Raw genomic sequence first — 27,500 nt, forward strand, 5'->3', positions numbered from 1 at the left:
CTTGCTGCTAAGTAATCTGTTGAACTTGGAGGTAATTCTTCCTCTGATGAAAGGATAAGAATGTAGGACACATTGTGTGGCGTATTTGACCTCGAAAGGAAGTTCTCGAGGTATGGAAACCTCTGGTAACCTATCACTCGATTTGCACATCGATACATAAAAGACTTACTTGTCGTATTTGGCAATAAACACAAGAATAACCTTAAATTCATTCCATTCACCAGCCTTGAAAGTGAAATTGAAGGTGCAACATGAACCAAACGATTCTCCGCTGTCCTCTATTTCAATAACTCGCTCCCAGTTGACGACGTCATCAATACTTGCGATGTCCGAACTTGTAAGAAGAGTTTCATTGTCGGACTTCTCCCGATTTTCCTCTTCGTTTTTATCTGCATCTTCAGAAGCGTCGCTTTCTTCGGATTCACTCTTAAACTCGTCGGTGTAACCACGATCTAAGTCAGAATCGTACTCGTCTTCGTCAAAGTACCAATCTTCAAAGTCGTTATTCTCATCATCGACATCTTGGTCTTTTTTCACAAAACTCTTAGCTTTGAACATGCGAGGAGGGTGCCTCAATGTCAGATACAAGTCATATGTCTCAGATGATCTTGGTCTATCAACCAAGATGTATTCTCGAATCTCACTGTAGCGAATTTGAACTTTGTACAGGTCTGCCGTAAATTTACTTCTTGGGTTTGGCACCGTGAAGCAGATCAACATTGTTCGGAGATCATGCTCGAAAGAAATTCTGATATTTTCAAGTTTGGAATTGACAACTGGCCAATGGAGGCAGAATCGCGCTTCGTTCACAAAGTATCCTAGGGTCATTGCTTCTGGTTTAATCACCAGCACTGGCTTGAAAGACTTTCGTTTCTGTGATTTGTCGTCACAACGAAGCCATAGTTTGTCTGTCTGGGATAACAATGCCCTTTGCCGAGAACACCAAGACTCTGCAACGTAGCCGAAGAATTTGTCTTTGCTGTTAAACTTTCCGTGCTCAGATGGTTCCAACTGAATGCGTACAACTCTAGATGTAAGTGCTCTCTCCGAAGTGCCATTCTTTGTCTCGGTCACCTCACCACTTTCGATTTTTAAAGACTTAACTTCAAAGTGCTTCTCGAAATATTCAGTCAAAAGGCCAACTTCTTTACTTTTTGTTCCAAAGACGACGTTGTGAACTGCGATGCTAACACTTGGAACGTAGTTTTTCCTTCTTTTCCTCGGTCCTCCAGACGCCAAACTTTCTCCTCTCTCGTTGATCGTCAGTGTCTCCTCGCTGTAATCGTTATTTATGTCATGATCTTCAGCTTCCGGCCGCCGGGTTTCCATGCATTTTGCAATTTCCTCAATTGGAGCTGAGCTGAGATCAGGTTTTTTCACCTGACAACCAAAAGACACTGCTTGGGATGAAACCCAATTGTTGACGTTCCTTTGCTGTAAGCGCATGGCCTCTTCCATGTTCTCTTCTTTCCTGATAGCATCATATGCGCTCAGTTGTTCCGTAGTGTCGCTGCATATGACAACAAAACTGCTATCGGGACGCCGAGAGGCTCGCCCGCGACCCTGAACAAGCGCGCGCAAAGTAAGTGCGCTGTCAAACCGGATTATCTGGTTACAAGCTGGTACGTCCAGTCCCTCCTCCAACACACTCGTGCTCACAATAAGTTTGACTTGGCCTGATCTGAATTTCTTAAGGATTTCCTCCTGCTCTCCTCTCCAATCCATTCCATCACTGCCCTGCCCATGGCCAACCAGGAAGGCTGGGTTGAGTCGTTCACAAATGTTCTTTTCTTGTCTTAGGCGCTCACAAAGTTTGTAAGCAGTCTTGCGCATTTTGACGAAGATAATACTTCGCGAACTTCCGTCTCTTTCCACTTGCCTGACAAATGTATGAAGCTCCGCTACTAAGTGTTGATACCTGTCACTTGCAGTGAAAGCATTTGGGACTTGCCTGAGTTCTCTGATGGATGACTCTAGAGCCTTCAGTGGCTCGGAAGAACCGATAAGCGCTTTTTTTAGTTTTTCCATTGGAGAGGTTGCAGTTTGCAGTTGTCTGATACATTCTTCGATGCATTCTACAGCATAGTCGTTGCCTAAAATGTTGTTTAACTCAACGACACTGAGCATGTGCATGGCATGTTCAGCCAACGCTAAGCCTCTGACTCTATTCTTGTCACCATGACAACGTTCAATTAATTTTCGCAGCGCTCCGCGGTAAAATTGAGACAGCACCCGAGGTCGTGATGCATCCAACGCCCCTCTGTTTCCCGCTTCGTCCTCGATCATCCTTGTCAAGGAATCGAGGTACAACTCGATATCTGATTGCAGTTGTATTTGCTTTGTGTTCAAGGGAACCACGTGGTACGACGTTTCAGGTCGATTCCAGTACAATTCCAAGTCCCTGGACTGCACTGGCATACGTGCGCATGCGCACAGGTTGGAAAGCAAAGTCTCAAGGTTAGTTATTGTGGTGTCAAGTTTATCTGTGCCAGCGGGAGATGCAGTCAGCGCCAACACGAGGGGCTTATACCTGTCACTAGTTTTTTTGTAGAAATCTCTCATGATCTGGTTGTAGCTGTGATTACCCAAGCAGTGATGCGCCTCATCGAAGACCATCACAGATATATCAGACATGCGCAGTACGGGACAATCGTCAGCCATCAGATTTAATAGGATCTGACTTGTCATCACCAACAAGTCAATCTTGTTTTCACTCAGCGCCTGGACGGTTGCTATCCAGCGGGACTTATCCCCCGGGAAACGCCCTATGTCTCCAGCCAGTATCTCCACTCTCAAATCCGGTACTTGGTACCTGATGTAGTCGCTCTGTTGGTAAACCAGCGGGATTCGGTCCACGAGTAACACCATCAGTTTGTCTGGATTAAGTTTCTTCATACAACTTAGTACCATCGCTGCGATCAAGGTCTTACCTGAACCCGTGGGAAGGTATACCAACGTATTTCTCTGCAAGGCTTGTAAGAAGAGCTCTCGTTGATATTGTCGTGGGGGATCTTTCGTCAAGGACAAAATTTCATGGTCCGTAAAGTGTGTGTCGCTGTAGATAAGTGGTTGTAGAGATTTTCTTGCAGTGTTCGCTCCTTGTGGAAACTCGTTTCTAAGCTGTGAGACATTAACAACTTCAAGTCCATACTGTGTTAACTTATCTTTTATGTGTTTTAGCTTTTTCCCTTTGATTTCTTCGTATCCCCGTTTAAAATGCACGTTTTCAATCTTGAAACAAATCAACGAGTTTTCTTCGACGATGCTGATCGAACCCACGTGATCATTGCACTGTTTGCAGAGAATCCTGTATGGGCAAAACGCAACTTTCTTGGGGCTGGAGTTAGGGATCTTCCTAATTCTCTCATATGCTTCGTCTTCTTTGTCTTTCCGTATGGATACGTGTGTCTGTGAAGGAGGAACTGTAGCCAAGATTATCATATCAGAAGTTGCCAATTGGGTTTTGCATTTAGTGCAGTGAAGAGTCAGGCGATGGGAACTGTAAGCCATCGTATTTTCAAATTTGGTAGAAAGCACGAATTGAAGGTCTGGAACGAAGAAATCAAAGCTTTAAGTCATCTTGTCTCTTAGCCAGTGTTAGCCCGAGCCGGAGCATTCAATAGTACATCAAATTACGAAAACGTTATTGAATAGGAAAGTGTACGTTGTAGATCTGATTCGTTGGTTTTGAAGTAGGACCTGTCATTTATAGTGTTTGAAACAAGCCGTGATCATCAGTGGTCAAAATGATAACTTTTTGACAGCTACAAAAAAGGAAGCTGTTGTTTTTTGTTTTCCTTAACGCTCACCTCAGGCGAATTCAAGCAGTCTTATACAATCTTCTTCCATTGTAGTTCCAGAGTGTTGTTCAGTCATGCTCCCACGTTTCCTTAATGCAAATGCAAATTAAAGTTTAGGCCTGTAGTCCTTTACATTGGAGTTCACGGCCCGGGGTTCACGGCTCATGTTCTCCTTGTCTTTCCCTTCGTCTCTTTCGACATTCGTTTCACTTCCGTTTCGAACCGACAAAATTCGATTTACTTCTGGGGTGAATTCCCTAACAGGAACTACACAAACTACACACACACACACAGGGTATTCTTTAATTGCCAAAATTTTGCACTTGTTGCAACCCCAAATTTGCCCGTCGCTCAATACTTCAATGATAGGGTTTATGTTTCATAATAGTGATTGAGGTCATAGCCACCCTGAGAACAGAGCCTCTCCAGGCTCTGCTGACTGCTGGCAGAGTACTACATAGCATTCCCATAGCATTATTCGCGAATCGAGCGTGCAGTATTACATTCTGCAGAGACACAATGGAATGTGAAGTTAGTAAACGAAAGTGTTGCAAACTTTGTGAAGTTGAAAAGTACTTCCTTCTTGATAACGTTGGCCGTTTCAGTTATACTTCAGACGCATAATTCGTCTGGGACGAACTTGAGCAAACATTTTTTCTGCGTGTCGTAAAGTCGCCTAGTATAAAGACGGGCAAAAGAAGCATTATGCGTCTGGACGAACTATATCCAATTTTTTTCGAAGACGCACTAAACTGGATAGTTTGTCCAGACGCATTATGCGTCTTGTGCCCGTTTTTAACGAAGTCAGAAAACATGTTTGCCAAATTCGTCTGGACGGATTATGAGTCTAATATAAAAAAGGCCAATTTTGTACGATACAAAAGTGCAAATTAAAGTACCTGAAAAATCTGTTCGATAGTTACCCTACCTCAAAACCTATTGACATTTGGATCACACGATTGTAAGTACAAACTGAAAAACTCAATTGATTATACTTCGACTTTTTATGAATATAAACATCCACAACTTCCTGCGATTCCGAGAAAGCGGAAAATATATTCTACGAAAAGGTAGCATAGTGACTTTTAAATGGTAATGTCACACTAGTCCCAGTCCTCTACCAAGCGTAAAGGAAGAGGGGGTTTCTTCACCAGATGGGAACCGTCCCATTATTTTGCGTAAACTGTAGCTTGGAATTTCTATTAGGACAAAAATTAGAACTGACAGTTTGAAAAGTGTATCAAAGGAAGGCCTTATGGCGTCATAATGTTTTTGAGAAATAATATTTGAAAAAAAAAATCCATGCTACAGATTTTGTGTTATTATGTTCTCATACTGTTTGTTGGGTTAAAATTTGTTAAAGACAGTATATCCGTTGATTTTTTAGGCATTTTCTGTTTTGGTCCCGTGTTTTACCAAATATGGTTGTCAGTCGAACCAGTGGCCCGTTTCTCGAACGTCCCGAAACTTTACGGGCCATTCTCGGGTGTCACAATTCCCTTTGTATCTCAAGAACAGAAAGGATTTAAGTCTTCAAACTTCACAGTCATTTTTCTTTTTGTTAAACAAGGTAAAAGATCAGCTTTCCAAAACAAGAGGTTGGCAGTTTCACAAATGGCTTTACGGGCCTGAAAAGTTATCGGGACGTTCGAGAAACTGCCCCCAGACAAAGCACTTCTAAGAATAAAGAACAAAGCACCACACTCCCAAAGGACGTCTATTGTTATCGCTATTGTTTTCTTGAAACAAAGGAGCGTATGCATAATGAGTAGGGACCAGTGCGGAAATCTTGCCAAATAATGTTGCCGAAACGTTGTTGCAGAAGCAAATGTTTCCCCGTTTGTCCAGAAACATTTTGCTTCCTTAGCAGACTGTTTCCTCGATTGCGCGCAGCGGGAACTCAACAATTTCCTCGTTTGCGCGCGCATTTGGTCACGCCACTCAAGTTCTTGTTACTCGATATCGACACCGCGGACCTGTTCTTCCAAAATGGCGTCTTCTGCGCCTCCAGCTTATCACGATGTCGCTTCTGCTGAAGAGGCCAACTTCTTTAGAAATGCTTTGCCAGCTACACAAGTGGAACTCCATGTTTCTTGCAGGTGAGTAACTATTATTAAATGATAGCAAAGGTTTCAAAAAATGAAATTGCTTCACAGAAAGGAAACTTCGCTGGCTGTCATGCATGAATGTTGCCAATTGTATCCGGATAAGGAATAGCTCACGCGCGAAAACGATTCTTTTTTTTACAGATATCTCTAGAGTTTATCAATAAGCAATACCAACAGTGCCAAAAAAAATTGGAACGTAATTAATTGTAACTTAACTTTGTTTGTTGGATTTGGCCTGTTGTCCAAAGGCGGGAAAACTTTATCCGGTGGATAAGTCTCTATCCGACAGTTTCAGCCAGTGCAAAGATTTCAGTGTTTGTATACATAAGTGTGAATATACACAAGCGAAACAAAAGTGTGTACGAAACCCTTGGCTGACAGTGAATGTATATGTGCAGATTCATGTGGAGTATATTTTATAGTCTGGATAGTGACTTGTCGACGCTGGAAAAAGTTATCACGCTTTTTGAACACCTGGCTCCTGGCCTAAAATACTAAGAAAACCCTGTTTCCTCAATTTTGTTTTATGGTAACTTTGGCCATTTCGCATTTGTATATTCAAATGTTATTGACTAGAAATTGCATAATTTTAACCTTTCCACTTATTTGCGTAAAAATAACATCTGTTTTTATTGTGACTCGTTCAGCTTATTTGATTTTTCGTAACAAACAAATGAAAGACTTGATGCTTAGATTTACCTTGCACATGCAAAAGTAAAAAAATGGTTTTATTATTTAATTTTTTAGGAACTTGGCAAATATGGATTTTCTCTCCAAATCAGATCCAAGTAAGGTGCCAGTGGGGTTGCAATAAAATTAAAACCACAGTAAAGCTATAAATTATATATTTAGACACAGATGCGTGGTTACAGCAAATTTTCATTTGTAGCAGAATGTCTGTTTCATTGAGCATTAGGCTGTCATGCAGGAGGTCGCGGGTTTGAACCCCAGCCGGATCAACACTTGGGATCTTAAAATAACTGAGGAGAAAGTGCTGCCATTGTAATTGCATCTGCAAATGGTTAGACTTTAGTCTCACAAATACCTTCTGTGTTCATAAGTTCCCTGTGGGACCTCAAAGAATCCACACACTATTTGAGAAGAGTAGGGGATGAAGTGTCTGATGTTGTGGGCTGTCCTGTTCTCTCCAGCAGAAGTGGCACGGATTGGGTTTTGAGGAGGTGGGAAAACCAGAGTACTCACCTGGAGAAAAAACCTGTTGGAGCACAGAAGAGAACCAACAAACTCAACCCACATCTGACACCCAGTCTGGGAATCAAATCCGGGCCTCAGGGGTGAAAGGCGATTTTCTCTCACCAATGTGCCACTCCTTGTCTTTCTGTTGTTCATTACTTTCTTTTTTCTGTTTTTTTTTTTTTTTTTTTTCATAGTGGTAGTCATGTACACTCAAGCAATGGGTAGCAAAGAGTGGAGAGAGGTTGATATTCTTGGTTAATATATTCCAGTTGATTTGATATATTTGCAATGAAGGAATGTTGGAGAAAAACAAAGGCTTGGTGATGTTCTTTCTTTAGTTTGGAAGAACAGAATGCATCAAGAACAACCTGAATCCAGATTTTGTCAAGACCTTCATCATTCACTATTTCTTTGAAGAAATGCAGAAACTGAGATTTGAAGTGTGAGTCTCTTCAGCTATGATGATGATGTCAGTTAACTATGATGATGATGATGATAATAAAAATAGTAGGAAATAGCTTGATGACCCAAAGATATGTGACAGCCGATGCAACTAGTAGTGTGAAATATGAACAACAATAATAATGAATACAATACATGATTAATTCACCGCTCCCCGTAGGGGCTTTTCAGGGCCAATGAAACACAACGAAACAACAGAACAGAACAGAACAACAACAACAACAACTGTTAAGAATCCCAATTGGCTGGAGGCAAACCAGTTGGCCATTTACAAGTGCAGCTGGGAAGTTGAACCAGGGATTACCAGGGTCAAATTGAATGAGTGTTCAGAGCGTGTCTTGAACCTGGGATCTCCTTATATTATTACTGCATACTTGCAATTTTTGTTTTTGTAATTTTGTTTCAAGTAATGACAGTGTCGATAGATGATGTTTATGAAAATGAGAGATTTTGGATGGGCAGTGCTTTGATGAGTTTTTCCTTTTTCAGGTATGATATAGATAAACCAACTCCTAAGTTATCAAATCAAGTAAGTGCATTGATTTATTTCACAAAAAGCTTGTAAGTAAAGTGGTTGATGGAGGGGTGTTATACATGTATCCTAGCAAGTATAGTCAATAATATAAATCACAACTCCTAAATAACGACTCATGCATGCCTAATTACAACTGATTATATAACAAAAATCTCGTAATTTGTAACAAGAGGGACTATTGGCCATTCCGGAATTGCGCACGGAACTGGGGCAAGTTTCAAAGATAACATTGAGATTGGCCATCTGTCCAAGTTTGATGCTTTTAGGGTGAAGAGAGACCAAATTATGGATTTTAAATAACAGTTAGAAATCCATACAAATGTCTCTAAGTTTTAGGCTGCGTCCGCCAAACCAAATAAACTCTTAAAATTTCTTACGATTTTTGTAATATTCATAAAAATATGCAAACAAAGTGAATTTCACCTCAACTGTTTCCAAATAGTACGGCCATGACAGGATTTTCCAGTTATTCCAAATGTGATAAAATGTTTTAAGAGTTTGTATGGTTTTGGGGGATGCAGCCTCAGAGAGTGGAGTTTTAACTACCGGTATGTTTTAAGGTCCGTAACTTGGTGTCTGTTCGACCTAAAAGCATCAAACTTGGGCAGATGGCCAATCTCAATGTTATCTTTCATGTGGTGGTGTCAATTTATCAATTGGTTCAAATTTGAACGTCGCCCCAGTTCCCTGCGCAATTCCAGAATGGCCTATGGATTCCTGAAATTTCTGTTTGTACTGTACTTTAAAAGAAATTAATCTTCACTTTAATTTTTGTAGAAACAAGTGTATATGGCCACCTTACATTTGGTCCTGTATAACTTTTACAAAAAAACAAGCAAATTATTATGTACCTTAAAAAATTAAAAGTTTTTGTTTCATATGTATGTATGGTGTTTTAGTGATTTTCTGTACCTTGAGGAATTTTTTTTTTGCCTTTTTTATAACTTGACTGATTTTTGGCAGGATTTCCAAGGAGCAGTGGAATGTACATTGGGGTCAGTTGTTGGAGAATTTGGTGGAAGACTTCAAAAACCTCTAGTGTGAGTGTTTTTCTCTTGAGTGTGTGCATTTAAGGACGGTGTCTATTAATTAACAATATTTTTGCGCTGGTGTGTAATTATGCAGGAAATGTAGATCTTAACAAGTGTTATTGAAATCCAAAAAGAAAATTGGGGGTAACCACACATTTTTCAAAGATAATTCGTGAATAATATTTGTAAAAAGCTTTATGTAATACAAAGCAATGTATGGCGTTCTTTCTCAAATTGAAACTTAATTATCTCTCAAGAATGCATGGTTACCCCCCATTTTCTTTTGGATGCCAAGAGTACTTACTAAGATCTACTTTCCCCGGAAAGTTTTAAACCGCGCAAAAATATCCCTGTATTAGTAAGCATCACCGATAGGAAATCCGAGTATCTCAAGATGTGCAGAACGTTTGTGCAATAACAATAGTACCGTAAATGTCCATGTATAAGCCGCACTTTTTTTCACAAAATTGAAGCCATAAATCAAGGGTGCGGCTTATCCATGGATACATCTGTGTTTGGAGTTTTAAAAAACCTAATTAATATTCATACAACTTCTTAAGATCTCAGTAACGAAACATAAAAGAAACTGAGAGCATGTTGCTGTTGTTCATTGACTTTTTAATGAGTGGTGGCTCCTAAAGGAGCCGTTTGTGTCTTCGAGTATTTATAGGCGAATCGTGCTCGCCAAGAGTTCTTTCAAGCGATTAATTTTCGCTTTACTCGAACAAGTAAACACCAACCTAAAAGGAATCTCCATTCCTCCACACAGCTGTTTGCAGTGACGTCTTTGGCCAGTCACTTCCACGCATATCTTTCCGCCACGTGCGATAAAATATCACAAAATTCGCGAGTACTCGCGAGGTAAATGGCCGACTGTTTCGTTGTCCTTGACCACCTTCTCTGCAAATTTGTCGACTGCATTATCAAGCTCCCGTTCTGCATGAATTTTTTCGCCTATTGCGAGTTTCCAAACATCTTCATCATGATACCCAGGCCCTGGCCCAGACTCCTTCCCACATTTAAAGCTTGGCTACTAAGCACTCATTCGTATTTCAACTTTATGGTGAAACCTTCATTGCTTGTCCTTGTTGGTTTATAGCAATAGAACATTACTGGAATTTCAAACTTTATTGTACTACATTTTTTTTCAAAATCTGCACTTCTAAATTCGGGGTGCGGCTTATCTACGGATGCGGCTTATACACGGACGTTTACGGTAGGCACCGTCCTTAAAAATGTTATTTCCTCAACAAAGATGATGATGATGTCTTAATTATGTTGCCCTTTTTTGTTCAAGAATATCTTTGTCAGTTTCGTTGTCCATGGGGAATGATGTTAGTTTAGTAGCTAGTGTAACATATTATGCAAGGCTGCTTCCTAACGGTCGCCCGGTTGCCTGAGGCACCTTATTTGTGAGTGTGGGCGACCAAATTTCTGAACAAGTCGCCTGAACAGGCACGTAACTTATCACAAGTTGATTCATCCTCACTTGCTTGTAAATTTGACCCCAGCTGGAGATTAACGGGGACATAGTCTCGGAGTGAATCTAGCTGTTGTTAACCCTTTCACCCCTGAGGGGCTCCCCATTGACGAGTAAAATCGTCTGGCGTTAGATAGAGTAAAATCTATAAGTGTCACTCTTAGGGGAGAAAGGGTTAACGGGGACATAGTCTCGGAGTGAATCTAGCTGTTGTTAAACAATGAAAAAAGCGATATGGTTGGAGAGAAGGCCAGCTAAGCAAATTCCACAAATAAACCACTTTTTAACCCATCGACTCCCAGGGGTTCCCCATTGACAAACTTGTAAAATCGTCGGGCGTTAAGACAGAGCAAAATACTAAGTATTGCCAGTTGCGGCTGACTAGGGAGCAAATGGGTTACCTTGTAAACATGTTCAATACGGCATGACTATTTCGGGGGTGGGAGGTTGGGGGTGAAGGGTATATTAGGGAGCTTAAGCAACGACAACGGCGACGGCAGTGAGAACGTCATCTCAAAATATAAATTTGCGTTATTTTAATGGCTTCGTGACTATTTCAACGTTTTTAATATGACAAGGATGTGGTATTTCCTCAAAGGTGACACCAGTCGGAACGCCACTCCATTTTAGGAGAGAAAATGAAAATTTATCCTCAAGTGCTGACGTTCTTCATAAAACCAAAAACTTGGCTATTGCACGTCGTTGTTTTGCTGACGACGGCAAAGAAATGGACAAAAGTGAAAACCGCTTGTTTTTACCCACTAAATATGCAAATTCCTGACGTTCTCATTGCCATCGCCGTTGTCGTTGCTTAAGCTCCCTAATATCTGAAACAACCCAATAATGATAATAATAATAGTAATAATATAATTCATTTGTATAGCGCTATCAATACTTATTATTCATAGCGCTTTACAATTTTAAACCTTATACTAACTCTAAAACAATTTTTACAATTTCATTTTACTATTCTAATTTCTATAATTATATATAATTTAAAAATATTTTTAAATTACATCTTACACTACAAAAAATAGAAAACAAAAGAAACTAAATAAAACTATGCAAGATAATAAAGCAAATGGGCATCTGAAGATAGGCCATTTTAAAAAGAATCATCTTCAGTCCTGATTTAAATGCTTGTAAATTTGACGACATGCGCAACTGAAAAGGCAGTTCATTCCATAGCTTAGGAGCACATACTGAAAATGCTCTATCGCCAAACCTTTACAAAAATGCTAACCTTAGTCCTAATCACTATGCTTTAGATACTGTTTAGGCCTAAGGTTAGTATTTTTGTAAAGATTTGGGTTGTTTCAGCTATTGTAACCTTAACCCCCTACATCCACCCCATAACCCCGAAATAGTCATGCCCGTTCAATATTGCTAAGGGCTTTCATTGCGTTACCTCCTGGTAGCGCACAGAGACTGGGTCGCAATGTGATTCCCAAATATGGAAAACTGACACATGATGTATTGCTCTTTGTTGTTGTTGACGCATTATTCCGTATGTCTGGTGGTCATTGCACGCAACCCTACTGGTTGGCCATTTGCCTCAACATTCAACATTCCGTTAACTTGCGGAAAGTTACACAACAAGGGAAACCTAGAACCTTAACCATATTCATCCCATCAGCTCTCAAGAGACTTACCGTAAAGACTTGTGTATAAGCTGGAAGTTTTGGGGCAAAAATCGCAGCTGCGGCTTATACACGAGACCATTGCTTTCAGAGGGAGTAAACTTGCTTGTAGGGGTCACAAATTGACCTGAAAACTTTCAGTAACTAAACATTAGACATATTGTTGATCACTGCTTTCAGTGGTTAGAAGTGGTGGCTCCAAAAGGAGCCTTTTGTTTGCATCTTCAGGTTCTAAACCCGAATCTTGCTCGCAAGTTGTTCTTTCAAGCGTTTCATTTGCATTTTGTTTGCGCAGTTACTCTAACTGGCATGGAAGCTCCATTCCTTCGCACAGCTGCTTACAATGTCATTTACGACCGATCACCTCATTTCTCCACTACATGCAAGAAAATATCACGCTATTCAGGAGAACTCGCAAGGCAAATGGCTGACCGTTTCATTGCAACTTTCTCCGATCGATGGCTTCCATATCAAACAAGTATGGAGTCATCTTTTCTGCAGAACAAGCTCTGTCTTCAGACACTGATTCTTCACTGATTTAATGATAGATAAGTTGTCCATTCCAAACAAGAATTTGTCCCTCATAGTTGTAGACAAACACCACACCGTCGAAACTTGTCAAAACACTCCAATACAAAATTAAAGGAAACTAGACCCTCCGTGAGGGTACACTGGGTTGCCTGTGGTACGTGCAGCGTTCCAGGCAATTTTTTTCAAGTTGGGGGGTCATTAAAGACCATTTAAGGGCTCACCCAGAAGTCATACCAGCAAAGTCCCTATGGCTCACAAGTCCTCACACGTTCGTACGACGAAACAGATCCTTTTCTGAGGTTAAAAACCTGGCTACCGGCCTATTAATTAATCATTTGTCAGAAAGAAGAAATTCCTGTCCTCTTTAAAAAAATTGACACGCATTGCTTACGTGTGGTAGTGAAGTAACACAGCGATTTATTCCATAATGTCAACGGAGCTGTGTGTTTTCTTCCAGGAGATTCAAGTTGTCCTTGCGTAATATGTAGCTCTAACAGTGCACGATATTGTTTTGGTTTTGCCTATCACTGTAGTGCCATGGTAGAAGTCTTGGGTAAATAGCCTGAGAAGACATGTGGTTACTAGTAAAGTACTGAACCCAGAAAGATTGAAGAAAATAAATGGGAAGTGAAAAACATTGTCTTCTGGGATGACATATTGACAGTTGTCTTTGCGTAATATGTATGTCTAACAGTACACGATATTGTTTTGGTATTGTCTATCATTGTAGCGCCATGGTAGAAGTCTTAGATAAATAGCCCCTTGAGAAGACATGTGGTTACTAGCAAAGTACTGAACCCAGAGAGATTGAAGAAAATAAAAGGGAATCGAGAAACATTGGCTTCTGGGCTGACTTGTTGATCATGCAACTTCTTTCTATCACAAGTGTAAGCGTGCACTGACAGCATCTCACAGCTTTGTAAACAAAACTTGAAAGGCGAACTTTATCCCTATCCGGCAGGGTTAGTAACTGGATGGGCGACCTAAGAAATATATCACACAGTAACAGAAGCATAGGACCGAAAATTATATTTTAATGCTATCAAATGCGAACCAAGCAAGATACAGATTTTGTTAGCTTGCTTTATGCAAAACAATTATTGATGTAAAAGTAAATAAATATGGATACACAGTTTTTAAGAAGAGCAGAAGGAAGTTTCAGGACGGTCGATCGAGAATAAAATATTTTGCCATCGGTAACAAAATAGGCCACTTGCACTAAGAGGTCATGCGACATCGTTTTTAAGAAGATGAAAGTTACATGATTTTGCCTTCGAAACACTATTAGTGGGTCATCTCTTAAACAAAATAATAGTGATTTGGTTTTTCAAACCCGCACCATTTGCTTAAAATGAGAAAGTCCGTAACTGGTCACGTGACCAAAACTTGATTTTTGTAAAATTATGAATTACCGCTTTCTGACACAAATTTTGCACTTGAACTTCAAGGAAAATGTTGAAAAGATGATGTGGTAACGTTTATGGCACACCTGAACTCAACTATTAAACATTTAACAAGATATAAGCAAAAGTAGTTTTGGCCGCCATGTTGGAGGGCAAGAGTATGCCCTCCAACATGGCGGCCAAGACAAATCATGCTACTTTGTTGAAAAATCAAAGTACCATAAAATATCTCACTTAAATGCGTTTCCTCTCAAATTTCGCGTGTAAGATAATTTTTATGTGTTCTGTCAATTTTTGGCAACAGCAAGATTACAACTCACTGTTTAAGGGAAGCATTGGTCACGTGACCTCTTAGTGCAAGTGGCCTATTTACGACATGAAAACAACATTAATTTTGAACCACGAATATAAAAAGTTACCATCAGCGAAAAACATTTTGGGAGATTTTAGTTGTGTTGTTGTAATTGTACTTTTCGCTGCACCGAGTAAATTGCACATCGAATTCAGCGGGCGCAGCGATCAAGTTACCGTGGCATGTTTACTCGCGAAACAGTGAAGCATCTGTGTTAAATGATGCTTAGGCCCTGTTTACATGGAGGGAGGGTAACCCTCCTAGAAGGGTTACCCTTCTAGAAGGGTCAATAGATAGCCCCCGTTTACATGTGTAGGGTTATCTCCGGGGCTATCTCTGCCTCTATCATTCCGGCTTGGATTAGTCACTCTTGCCAGCATTGTTCGACGAAATAGTTCCCCAGGTCTATAACCACGCGAAGACATGTAATCTGATCACCCTAAACTTGACCCTCCTAGGAGGGTAACCCTACCTCGAGCGTTTACATGGCTTCAATAAACAAAATCATGACCTCCTAGAAGGGTAACCCTAGCAAGCAGGTAGGGTTACCCTCCTCCTGGGGTAACCCTACCTCGCATGTAAACGAACCGGGAACAACAATAGAGGAGGGTAACCCTCCTAGAAGGGTAACCCTTCCAGCAGGGTTACCCTCCCTCCATGTAAACAGGGCCTTAGATACCGGGTTTTTGTTTTTGTTAGTTTTCTTTTTCTTTCAATTGTTATAAATTTTGACAAGAAATGTGCGAATTCAACACAAAGATCACAATTGCCCAACTCTCAGAGGTTGATCATCGTTTCTGGAAAATCAAAAATTTACTCTCCAAGACAAGGTTATTTATCACCAGGTAATTCCATCGTTTATGGTAATAGCGGCTACTTTATTATTCATCAGCGTCACAATCTTTTGCCGACTTTGAGGGTCATTTTGTTGAAACTCAAGCACGCTTCCAACAGACCTGTTTATTTTCGTGACTTATGCGCTACCACAAAAATTCTCCCCGTATCACATTTCAACACATGTATGCAAATTTACTAAGCTCGAAAATTACACAACATGATAAATTTACAAAAGCTGGAAATTTCACAGAAATATTTTCCAGCGAAACATTTATCGAAACAAGCAACATATTTGCTATAAGAGGCAAGAAACCCTTCCTATTTTAGTTGCGTGCGTGCAAGCGAAACACACAATCACAAAGCATATGCAATTAACTAAATTTCTGACAGTTCACATCAAACCCTTTTCGAAAGAACCTTGACCGTACATAATAAAGCACAAAAGAGACAACAAGCTTTCATTCAAATAATTTTTCACTGTCACATTTCCAGTTTTTTTTAACCTTTGCAGAGTTGAGTACAAAATGAATGTTACTTGCCAGACAAACGGGCAAACTTTAAATAGATGCGACTTCAGTAAACACTGTGAGACACAACAGAGATCACAGATCTACTTGTGGTGTTCGATTCCTTCTCTGTCTTTGTTGCACCCGTAAGATACCAGAGAAATTTCCATTTGGTTTCAGTGTTGTACGTAACACCACCTTGGCAAAATATTAAAAGTACAGCTCATTTTGATTTCGGCTCGACGGGCGAAAGATTCACGCTGTCGAAGTCCATTACTCGTCGCTTTTAAGATTCCAGATCTTTATGTTTCACCGCCTGTCTTGACGTTCCATTCTTGAGTTCCATATGGGTATATTTTCTTTAAAGATGTACTAAAACGCCATTCGCGTTACAATGACTTCCGACGCCATTACAGGTTAATTGTGCAGAGCAAGCTGCGCATTACCCCAGCCCCCTCAAACCTAACAAAATACGCACAGAAGACTCTATGCACAAAGACATCACTTAGCAGGGGAGTGACAGGCAAGACTTTTACCGACACGGAAAAAAATACTAAAACGGAAATCTACCCATTTTCCGACTGGGTTTGGCAACCCAGTAATTAAATACAGTAGTTTTTCTGTGGTTTCTTTTCTGAATACATGTGTAGTTGATTGAATTTGACATGAGGAAAAATGTTCCGATGCTGTTTAGTGTTTATTTACATTAGCAATAAAAGAGGCGGAACCATCTGTCATCACTTTCACTAATTAGATTAGCAGATTCTGAAGTTCTGAACACGTCGCTTACAGAAGATTGTGCAGTCCCTCTATCTCTCTCTCTCTCTCTCTCTTGCGTGACCAAAGCAGTCTACAAAATATCGAACTCCTGGCCTGGCTTGCTAGCTATTTATCTGACAGACACCATTGTGTCATGGTTCATGACCATGCATCTACATAACATAACACAACTCTTGGAGGTTTATCACGGCATATTAGACACTGTTGCTAGTGGTAAATAGGTCAATGCAATCTATCTTGACTTATTCAAGGCCTTTGACCAGGTATCTCCCAACTTGCTTCTATCGAAGCTTGAACATTATGGCCTCAAGGACACACTGCTTTCATGGTTCCGCAGTTATCTTACTGGCAGGCAACAAATAGTTGTCCGTGAAGGGTCTTTCTCTGATCGGTTGCCAGTGACATCAGGTCAGGCGTGCCACAAGGGTCAATCCTTGGTCCTCTCCTGTTCGTTTCTTACATAATTGACATGCCTGATTACATCTGTTCTAACTCTACACATTGCTCTCTTTGTGACAACTTCATTTTATATCGAGCCATGGGCATGCCGGATGCCCATAGACTCCCTCAACAACTGGAGGTAGGACTAGGCTATGGAGTTCAACCCGACTTAATGTAAGGTTCTTCACATCTACAAGAAGAAGTCACCCACTGGAGCTGACAACTGGAACTACAGTATTGGCAATTGACAACAACACCCTTGGCCTTATCAAAAGAATTTGTTGGGACCTGTCTCAGACCACCATCAGAAAACTTCTGTACTGTGCCCTTGTGGGACCTAAACTGGAATATGGCAGTAACCTGTGGTCACCTTACACAGTTAAACATCGAAAACTGTTAGAAGATGTCCAGCGTAGGGCAACTAAGTTCATTTTGAGCTATCCTCAAGACATGCCCTATACTGAGAGACTACATGTAATTAAGCTGAACTTACTGCCCTTGGAACACTGCAGAGAGATTTCAGACTTGCTACTATTTTTCAAATCAAGAAATGGTCTGATAATTACCGATATTCATCATCCATGACTATCTGACTGTGCACCTCTGATCCTCGTTGTAAAACTCTTAACTATTATCTGAACTAATTTTTACTGAAGGAAGCCTGAAGGGCTCCTGGAAAATTTTCGCAGGCAGCAGCCTTGTTATGTTGTTCCTTTCAAGTATTTAAGGTTTATCTTGTCATTTTCTGTTACCTTTTCATTTTGTCTAGATTACAGTGTTGTAGTTTAGTAGAATAATGTTAATGTTGTTTTCCCACAAGTATGCAAGGTTAATGTCAAGATTTTCTGTCTGGTGTTTGCTTCACCTTTTGAGCAGTTCCCTTTAAGTTCACATCCTTGTTCCTGTAGAGCAGCGTTTTGCATAAAATTATACTGTAATATTATAAAGTTACATGTATGAAAGAAATCAATATATTTGAAGGGTGGGATTTGAATTCTGTTGGAGCCACCTGAATTTTTAACTTGGCTAAAAGAGACAGTTGCCTAAATTGCCCAGACAAGTGTAATGATCTGTCTTTTGGCTATAGCCCGCACTTCAAAATATATACATATCTTTCAACACGTCCCTTCACAGGAAAACATGAGTCTAACAAAGTGACCTGCTCCCAACTGTGTGGCTTCATATAGCAGTACAGCTCAGTTGGTAGACCATAGCACCGGCATTGCATAGGTCTTGGATTCAAATCCCATTTGAGGTGCTTGAATTTTTCAGGTGTCTATAAAGAGACCATTGCTTAAATCTTACAGATAAGTGCAAGGATCATTTTTCTCTTTCATTTTTAAGTTACATGTACAGTATGGTGGAGTATTTGTGACCATAAGGAGATTTCAATAATGATTGGGGATGACGACAGTGATAATTGTAATGATTACATGGAAAGTGATCCTTGTTATCTGTCATATAACTATCACCATTGTCTTTAAGTTCTTTTATTATTTTTTTTAGAAACCCCAAAGTGGCAAAACCTGGAACATTAATTGGTAAGGTTTTGTGAAGCAGTCAATGGGTTTTATTTCTTCAGCAATATTATTTTAATAACATTGCATGTTTATGGCATTAATTTAATTATTGGATTAAGTGTTTTTCTCCAATGATTGCAGTGACAGCTGAAGAACTCAGTGATTGCAAGGTATAGTGTGCTATTTTCAACGATCAGTTCAATTACGTGTGTTGTATTAAATACAAGACGCGAGAGATAGAAAAACTTCTATCGTTACGTCTTGTTGGAGACGAGTAACAATGCAAAAGCGAGGAAACAACGATATAGCAACACAATTGTAAACTGTTTCTGATTGTTTGCAATCAATCAACGATATTTTTTTGCATGTGATACGTTTTGACAAATTAGAGGCAAGTATAAGTAATGAAAATGGCGTCCGAATACGATTGTGGCAATGAGGATACTCCTCAAAACAGTGTGAATTTAATGGATATCTTAAGGGAATACCCCGCCAAATATACCTTTAGTAAACTTCTTAATCACAAAGAGCCAGTTCCTACATTTATAATTTGATACTGGCTATGCTGTAGCCCCTTGCTGCTCCTCAAATATGTATCGGACCCAGAATCGGTGACGTCTCTTGACACTTCCTCTCTGCCTTCTTCTTCGCAACAACTCCAAGCTAAGAAGAAGTTAACCATAATGCAAAAACTAATTCTGCTTTTATTTTTGGGCACTTTTCTTACGATGTCACGAGATCAAGTTACGCAAAGCAATCACGCATTTGGAAAACAGGATCGCAAACACAAACGCAAAAAGTTACAGTGCTTGCGATCGAGCCAACGCAAAGTTTTTGCAACTGTTTGCGACGTTGTTACGTGTATATGGAAAGAGGTCACGTACTTGTTTAGAAATTGACGCCAAATATAATTTATTTCAAATCAAAAAAAAAAGAAAGAGATAATATGGAGCGACTTGTCTCGTTTACTAGGAATGGTGAAACTATTAAAAAGTCTGGGCATGTTCATGTGTCAGATTCCTCGTGGTTTGGGTTGTAGAGCTTATTTATCAGTGTGGTGGGAAGAAGGAGCATTAATTATTTTTTGTGGAGAGTGTTTTATTGATTTTTTCCTCTCCCATCCCCCCTCCACTTTCTACTGTTTATCAGCGTGATGGTGTCTATCTTTGTACCTGTAAAATATCCACAGTAATTCAGAATCTTGAGAGCAAAGTTCAAAACTGGCATGCAGATTTTAATACTTGGTTCAAATTTCAAAAGCACTGATCATGCGTGACCTAGCTTGACTGTAACTAATTTTTAGGGTTTGGGCCTTTCACTTTATAACCTTGAATTTTCTTGCTATGCTTGTTCACAGGATGTGCTGACACTACAGCTTATGGGTGAAAAGCTTGACAAGAAAGACTTTTTCGGAAAATCGGACCCTTTTCTAGTATTTTACAGATGCAATGAAGATAACAGGTTGGTAAGATAAATTGCAATTTACTTATTTACGATTAAGATTTATTTATTTAGGTAACAAATAGTTGGCAAGGTTAGGCTCAACATTGACACCAGGATCAGTCTAGAAAGTACATTATATTGTTGTTGTTGAAATACTTATATTGGTAACTTACAGTTCTATATTTTGTCAGAAATTTCTAGGGTTGCAGAAAAAAAAAGATAAATGACCAGAATTTTGTTTTTTCTGACAATGATAATTATTATTATTATCATTATTATTATTATTAAAAGGAACCTCTTCTCATACTAAAGAAGACCTGGTTGGTACCATATTTTCCCTTGTATAATATGCACTTTCAATTTATCTTCATTGTCATCACGGGTGTTGTTGCTTTGCTGTCTTTGTTCTTTATAGACCTCTTTCATAATAACGGCCAAATAAATTATTCTTTTTTTTAATGCTAATAAGCCCTACAAACCTCGCTACAACGAGCAAATTTCAAAAGAATATTTGTTTTAAAACGAGGGCAGTAGGTCAAATTAGGCGGGACGCCTCATCCAACTCCGGGAAAACTTCTACGCACTTCTATAAACTCCCTTATGTTGGCCGGTTTTCTGAAATCGCCCAGACCAAGTTAAGACAACTACTCAAACACTATTGCAAAGCTGATTTAGATATTAAGTTGGTCTTTAGTACATTTAAACTTAGAAACATGTTCAGCGTGAAAGATTCAGTACCGCAAGGTCTACGTTCGCGTGTCGTTTATAAATTCTCGTGTGCTGGCTGTAATGCCAGCTACATTGGCGAGACCACTCGCCACCTACGTACGCGTGCTCGTGAGCATCTCTTGTCGGACAAGTCTTCGCATGTTTACAGACACCTGCAGTCATCTAGGGCCTGTCATGACTCTTGTAACACAGAATGTTTCACGATCTTAGATTCTGCCGCCTCAAAATTCCAAATTAAGATCAAAGAGGCATTGCACATTAAGTGGGAAAATCCCATCCTTAATCAGCAGTTGAGGCATTTAGATTTGTCTCTTTCTTTTTAATTACGTTGTTCTTTTGTCTTTTATTTTATTGCTATGTGCGCTATTTTTGTTTTCTGCGCATTTCACACTTCATAGTTAAATTGTACGCAAGTTCTGACATGTAATTTTGCAACATACCTTAACATAAATTCAAATGTACAACCGTTGAAAAGCTCATTTGCAACTGAAGATGACATGAGTATGTCGAAACATGTTTTGTAAATTGAAAACGATCGTTTCTTTTTTGAGAAATACAAAAGAATGTAAAGTTGGTCGCCATTTATGAAAGTGGTCTATTTGTATTGCTTTCTTGACCAAATAATGATAACATTCTTCTCCGCTTCAATATAACAATCAAGGAAAAGGAGGGCAGCGGTGATCAAGCGATCGACAATGTACCTTTCGTAAGGGAATCGGAATGAAGCACATGCATTTATTATATGCATTTAAAACATGGACCCCCCCCCCCCTGCCATGAGGATCATTCTACTAGTTCTCAGGAATCTGCATCTAGGCTGCCAGAACAATTTCCTTTATTTGTATCTTGTGTAATAAACTCTCGTGAAACTTTCTTATACTGTCAGTTCTAAAAAACAAAAGAGAATTAACTGTTTCTAAAAAACTTGGGAAAGAAAGGAAAATATTAATTAGTTTCTGGTTAGGCGGGAGACGAATGTTTGGGGCCGGAACACTTTCTCTCGAAACACGGTAATCCCGCAATGGCGTGCTCTAGATCAGACACTGCTTTCTATGAAAAAATGTTACCAAATTTCATTGTAAACTTTGTTTCTTGTGGTTTAAAGGTTCCCTGGAATGCTAATGTAGTAAAAACAACTGATCTCTTGGTTTGTTTCTAGTTTTACAGCTTGTCACAGAACGGAAGTCATCAAGAAAACTCTGAATCCAACATGGAAGCCATTTACTATCCCTGCAAGAGCACTTTGTAATGGTGATTATGACAGGTAACTGTAAGAAATTTATTTTGCAAATTTTCCCTTTGACTCTCTTCACAAGCTGCTTTTTTGAAAAATGTTAACCCTGATTGCCATGTAAATTGGTGGTGTCAACAATGAATTATGTCTTTTTTTTTCAGGTCTATCAAAGTGGAATGTTATGACTGGGATAGAGATGGAGGGTGAGGAAATAAAATTAAATAAAACAAATTAAACAGCAGTGGAATCATTAATGTGTTTGAAATTAAAGTACATTGCAGAAGTTAGTTGGTAAGCAAGTACTTCATTGATCTTTCAGTGGCCTTGTAATAAAATTATGGGCATTTTGGCTCTCTCTTTACAAGGTTTAAGTGCCAAGGGCCCCTCCTATATATCTGCATGGTTGCTCCGTTTTCCTCACCCCAAAACCTCACCCATGTGGATGAGTCTGTTGTCACCTATTTTGCTCTTGATAATTATAATTTCCTTTTGCCTGTAAAGTCCAAACATTTCTACTTTAACCCATTGATTCTTCGGCGCCGTACTAGGCCCCCAGTTGATGAGTAAAATCGTGTGGTTTTAGAAAGGAGTCTATGCGTTAATTAATGAAGGGCGCATAGTTTTTTTACCCATTGACCCCCCAGAAATCCCAGGATGCCCCAAGTTGATGAGTAAAATCGTCTGGTATAAGACAGAGACTGAGCAGATTTTTTTAATTCTCACTCCCAGGAGTCAATGGGTTGGTAAAAGGTGGTCACATTTTTAGAATCCTGGCATTAACCCATTGACTGTTTTTCAGTGAGTGATTAACCCACTGACTCCCGGGGGTTCCCCATTGACGAGTAAGATCGTCTGGCCAGTTTGGTTGTCAAAGGGTTAAACGTTACAAAAGGGCCAATAAATAGTGGTAGCCTTGACCAAGTTTAATACTTAACCCATTGACTGCTTGGAATAAGACTTAACAGATTTTGCTCTGTCTAACGCCAGACGATTTTACTCGTCAATGGGGAGTGAATGGGTTAACTTACATTCTTTCAGGTCCACAGTTGTTGTCTAATTGGGCACTAAGGGCGCTGTCCATTTGACAGAAGTGACTGGCCAGGCGAGGCATTTAGAAGGACTAACTCTACAACGCCTTGAAATTAACACTCTTTGAGACTGATATACACTCCTCCCCAGAAGAATTTGAGGGATTATCATGCAATTGTTCCTTCAAATTGTTGCATTTTCTTTGCAAACTGATGGGTCTGGTGGGCCAGTTCTGACAAAAGGAAAGTGCCCTAAGAAAAGCCATCTATCACCTGGATAAGACTATTTTTAGTCCCTCTAAAAGTACATACAATATAATATGTTAATGAGCTAATTTAATGTGATAAGTATCCCCTTAATATTTTTGCTTTTGATTTTCGACCTTTTTCAGGCATGACCTGATTGGTATTTTCTCAACAACTATCAATGAATTGAAATCTACTCCTGGTTTGACATTTGAGGTACGTCCTCTGTTGATAAAAGTTGACAACATGCAATCCAAGGCAGTCCATCTCACAAGCAGAGCTCTGTATTAACAGTTTGTCACTTTTACCAATGACTTACAGGTGATAAATCCAAAGAAAACAAAGAAGAAAGGCTACAAGAACTCTGGCACGGTAAGAAAGAACCACTAGAAATTTAATGATATTTTTTGCTTCCTGGATTTGATTCTTTTTTTTGGCATTGTAAAAACATTTATCTAACTCATGACTCATGCTGCAAGGGGTGGATTCCCACAGATTTCTTGCTCTGTCGGTTCTTGTTCACGAAGAGCTTAATTTTTTCCTGTGCTCATGTAACAACACACAAGGAAAAACTGGAAATCCTGCTTACAGGCTCAGGGTCCGAAATTAACTAACTTTTTTTATATGGAAAAAATTCTCAGTCGCCAGATGGCAAATTGAGGTTGGCAATTCACGTTTTGAGCTTTTTTATGGATACCAGAAAGCAACAACTGCACTGTCTTGTGTATGTGTCAAGCATTATGTTTCGCTTTTGAAATCGGACATTTTGGAGAGTATCCGACCTCGAATGTAATAGAGAAATCCATCTGCCCCTTAGTTTGTTGAAAATTTCAGCCACGGAAACACCATTCACGTTCTGTCGCACACAAGCTGCCATGTTGTTACTGTGCTACATTCCTCGCACCAGTCCCTTGAATCACTTAATTGAGTCGTTTTTTCGCCCGCAATACGTATTTTATGAGAAACTGCAAAAAAAAAAAAAACGTGGCGGCTGGCAAAGTTATGGACGTAGTCAGTGGGAAAACTCCTTTGATTCATTTTTAGTTCAAAAACATCGGCAGGATAAAAAGTAAGACACCTGTTGGCAAATGGCTCTGAACGTAATAGTAAGTCACCCACTGGTGACCAGTTGTGAAATTCTGGTCACCAATAGTCAATTTTTAGTCGTATTGGCAACCAGGAAGGCGCAATTTCAGACCCTGAGGCTACTGAATGAGAGCAGTTGAATAAAGTAACGAGAATTCTTTCTTGAAAGTTATGCAGTCACCATGTATACCATTTATATTACTCTGTTGCTTGTTAGATTTCTCTGATGAATTGCAAGGTGGAGCAACAGCCTTCTTTCTTAGATTTCATTCGAGGGGGGTGAGTACTGCCCAAATTTTGATTTTACACGTACAAGAGTTTGGTGCACTTGAGTTCAGTAAAGACTGGGGTATTTTACTGTAACTAGAATATTTACTGACTCGTGGTTTGTTTTATCCCAATTATTTGCTATTTACACATACCGGTACTTTCATTTTTTAACTGCACGTTCATTTAGAAAGTTACTTCAGCTTCAAAGCCCTGTAGCTGGAAATGACTCTTAACAAACACATGGCTACTCCACTCCAAAAACCACTTCATAATACAGTATGCATGTTCAATTTGTTGAAAGCATAACTGCTGATGCAATATATATGTAATGAGGGTCAAATTACATGTATGTAATTGGAAACCCAGTATTTTTATTTTTCCCCTTTAATACTTACTGCATACATTGTCATACCTGAAGATGCATGTTTTCTTTTCTTTGCATTTCTCTACCAATACCATAACTTTTGTAACAGAAACCTTTTCTGTCAGTGTTACATATTGGTCTGGCATGCCTAAACAAACAAGAACTTTGTCATTCATACAATTTTTTTTTATGCTTCAGGCTTAATAAAAGTATGATGACTTAAATCAGTTATGGTTATCTTTGTTTAGGAAACAAAATTTTTCTTTTTCAGAACACAAATAAACTTCACTGTTGCTATTGATTTCACAGCATCGAATGGTAAGATGCCTTTCTTTTAAAAAATAAATGGATGTTTATTTTGTTTTTATTCCCTGCACGTGCAGTGACATGAATATCTGATGTCTTAGTAAAATTTTCAAGGTAATTTTAAAGAAATGTACATACATGTAGCTCTGATTAGTTAAAATCAGGCAGTGATCACCTGGTGCAGTTTGTGAACAATGATGAAAGCATTTCTTTCAAAATGGCTACCATGCATGGCTTTCTTTATGAAGAACCCAATAAAGTGTTTGACATGTGAAAGTCTGTTACTGGAACAATAGGTTTGGGAGGGAAAAAACAAAACGCTGTTGTAAATGAACCGAAGCCCTAAGAGAACTGATCGGGAAAGGACAGTGTATGGCATAAGCAGGAGTACATGTGCATGATGAACACGTGCTATTATGAATGGAACCTTCTTGAAGTCTAGAAAATACCGTAACCGTCCATGTATAAGCCTCACTTTCTTTCACAAAATTGAAGCCATAAATCAAGGGTGCGGCTTATCCATGGATACATCTGTGTTTGGAGTTTTAAAAAACCTATTGTTGTAATTAATATTCTTACAACTTCTTAAGATCTCAGTAAAGAAACGTAAAAGAAACTGAGAGCATGCTGCTGTTGTTCATTGACTTTTTAATGAGTGGTGGCTCCTAAAGGAGCCGTTTGTGTCTTCGAGTGTTTATCGGGGAATCTTACTCTTCAAGAGTTCTTTCAAGCGATTAGTTTTCGCTTTACTCGAACAAGTAAACAGGCTTCCGTAGTAAACACCAACCTACAAGGAATCTCCATTCCTCTGCGCAATAAAATACCACAAAATTCGCGAGTACTCGCGAGGTAAAAGGCCGACAGTGTTTCGTTGTCCTTGACCACCTTCTCGGCAAATTTGTTGACTGCATTTTCAAGCTCCTGTTCTGCATGAATTTATACATGATACATATTTATATTTATCTATTTATATTTATTTATATTTCAAGCTTGGCTACTATTTAAAGCACTCGTTCGTTTTGTTTCAATATCGAAGGAATTTCAAGTTTATGGTGAAACCTTGATTGTTTGTCCTTGTTGGTTTATAGCAATAGAACGTTACTGGAACTTCAAACTTTATTGTATTACATTTTTGTCCAAAATCTGCGGGAGCAATTGCAGAATACCCGGCCCACCAAATGTCCTACTAAAAAAGCTATCAATGCGGTCCGCAGTCCCGAAGTCGATGAATGAAAAGAAAAGTGTTAAAGGGCAAGCTTCTAAACGAGTGCTTTCTTCTTCACACAATCTCGTGAAAAGTGTAGTTAACTGAACTGCAAAATGAAAGCTAACATTTTAGGAGAATGCTAATGAGAATGCTTTTTTGGTGGGCTGGGTATTCTGCAATCTAGCCAATCTGTGCTTCTAAATTTGGGGTGTGGCTTATCTACGGATGCGGCTTATACATGGACGTTTACGGTACATCATGTAAAGTCTAGAAAATACATCATGTTAAGGTACAGTGGACTATGCCAGAGGAGAAGGATACAGTGTAATCAGACATCTAGTTACTGTTCGTTGTTCTTTCTTGTACTTTGAACTAGCCTCTACCTTTACTGAAATTCTTAGTACATAAGCTTATTCAAATGTTGACGTTGTGTGACAAAAGAACAGAGATACGATTGTTGCTAATAGGTAAATATGTGTGCCTTCATAGGGCATATATGTAATTTTTAGGTTTATTAATTAACATCAGTTTATGTTACCATAAACCATACAAAGATTACTGTTTTAAAGAAACCTGGAAAAAGTCTAAGCTTGGACAGTATTAAAATACGAAGACCATTAATTTGTTATCATGCTGCATTACTCTACTGTAGACCTTAATCACACAGCGGCTATTTGGAGTCCCGAGGCATTGAAAACTTTTGTTTTGCCTCATTAAAACTTGTTCCCAAACATTTCAACTCGAGGCTCAGGGTACGAAATCTATTGTCTATGGCCAGTATGGCCGCCAATAAGGCCCATTGTGCTGTCAAGCTATATGGCAGCTGGTTAATAATGCAGGTTCGTGAAAGTATGATGAAACGTGGTAGTCATAATGAAAGTGTTATAAAGGAGCTACAATAGGCGTTTTATACCATTTTTCCTAAGCAATAGATCATTTTAGGCTTTTTTACTGGTGTTTCAGT

At 39.3% G+C, this 27,500-nt stretch overlaps 2 protein-coding genes across 3 annotated transcripts in view; one reads left to right on the forward strand and one right to left on the reverse strand.

The window, feature by feature from the left end:
* The window catches only part of LOC138056771 (uncharacterized), a 19,467-nt gene extending 14,655 nt beyond the window's left edge, over nucleotides 1-4,812 (reverse strand). The window contains 3 exon segments of the mRNA XM_068902658.1: nucleotides 1-3,548; nucleotides 3,810-3,889; nucleotides 4,700-4,812. The exon segment at nucleotides 1-3,548 is cut by the window's left edge and continues 497 nt beyond it. Of these exon segments, the coding sequence (XP_068758759.1) occupies nucleotides 1-3,510 (3,510 nt within the window). The 5' untranslated portion in view covers nucleotides 3,511-3,548; nucleotides 3,810-3,889; nucleotides 4,700-4,812.
* Nucleotides 4,813-5,635: 823 nt separating this feature from the next.
* LOC138056772 (copine-8-like) overlaps nucleotides 5,636-27,500 on the forward strand; it is a 33,960-nt gene continuing 12,095 nt past the window's right edge. Inside the window, exons 1-15 of one of the 2 annotated variants that reach the window (XM_068902660.1) lie at nucleotides 5,636-5,899; nucleotides 6,656-6,696; nucleotides 7,300-7,346; nucleotides 7,444-7,547; nucleotides 8,057-8,096; nucleotides 9,066-9,142; nucleotides 18,610-18,644; nucleotides 18,765-18,793; nucleotides 19,981-20,084; nucleotides 21,955-22,059; nucleotides 22,191-22,232; nucleotides 23,450-23,519; nucleotides 23,625-23,675; nucleotides 24,607-24,668; nucleotides 25,295-25,341. In XM_068902660.1, the coding sequence (XP_068758761.1) occupies nucleotides 5,790-5,899; nucleotides 6,656-6,696; nucleotides 7,300-7,346; nucleotides 7,444-7,547; nucleotides 8,057-8,096; nucleotides 9,066-9,142; nucleotides 18,610-18,644; nucleotides 18,765-18,793; nucleotides 19,981-20,084; nucleotides 21,955-22,059; nucleotides 22,191-22,232; nucleotides 23,450-23,519; nucleotides 23,625-23,675; nucleotides 24,607-24,668; nucleotides 25,295-25,341 (964 nt within the window). In that variant the 5' untranslated portion in view covers nucleotides 5,636-5,789. The remainder of the gene's footprint in view (nucleotides 5,900-6,655; nucleotides 6,697-7,299; nucleotides 7,347-7,443; nucleotides 7,548-8,056; nucleotides 8,097-9,065; nucleotides 9,143-18,609; nucleotides 18,645-18,764; nucleotides 18,794-19,980; nucleotides 20,085-21,954; nucleotides 22,060-22,190; nucleotides 22,233-23,449; nucleotides 23,520-23,624; nucleotides 23,676-24,606; nucleotides 24,669-25,294; nucleotides 25,342-27,500) is intronic. The other variant, XM_068902659.1, reaches the window with a different exon arrangement.

The sequence above is a fragment of the Montipora capricornis genome, chromosome 7 (genome assembly GCF_036669925.1).
Source record: "Montipora capricornis isolate CH-2021 chromosome 7, ASM3666992v2, whole genome shotgun sequence".
Lineage (NCBI taxonomy): Eukaryota > Metazoa > Cnidaria > Anthozoa > Scleractinia > Acroporidae > Montipora > Montipora capricornis.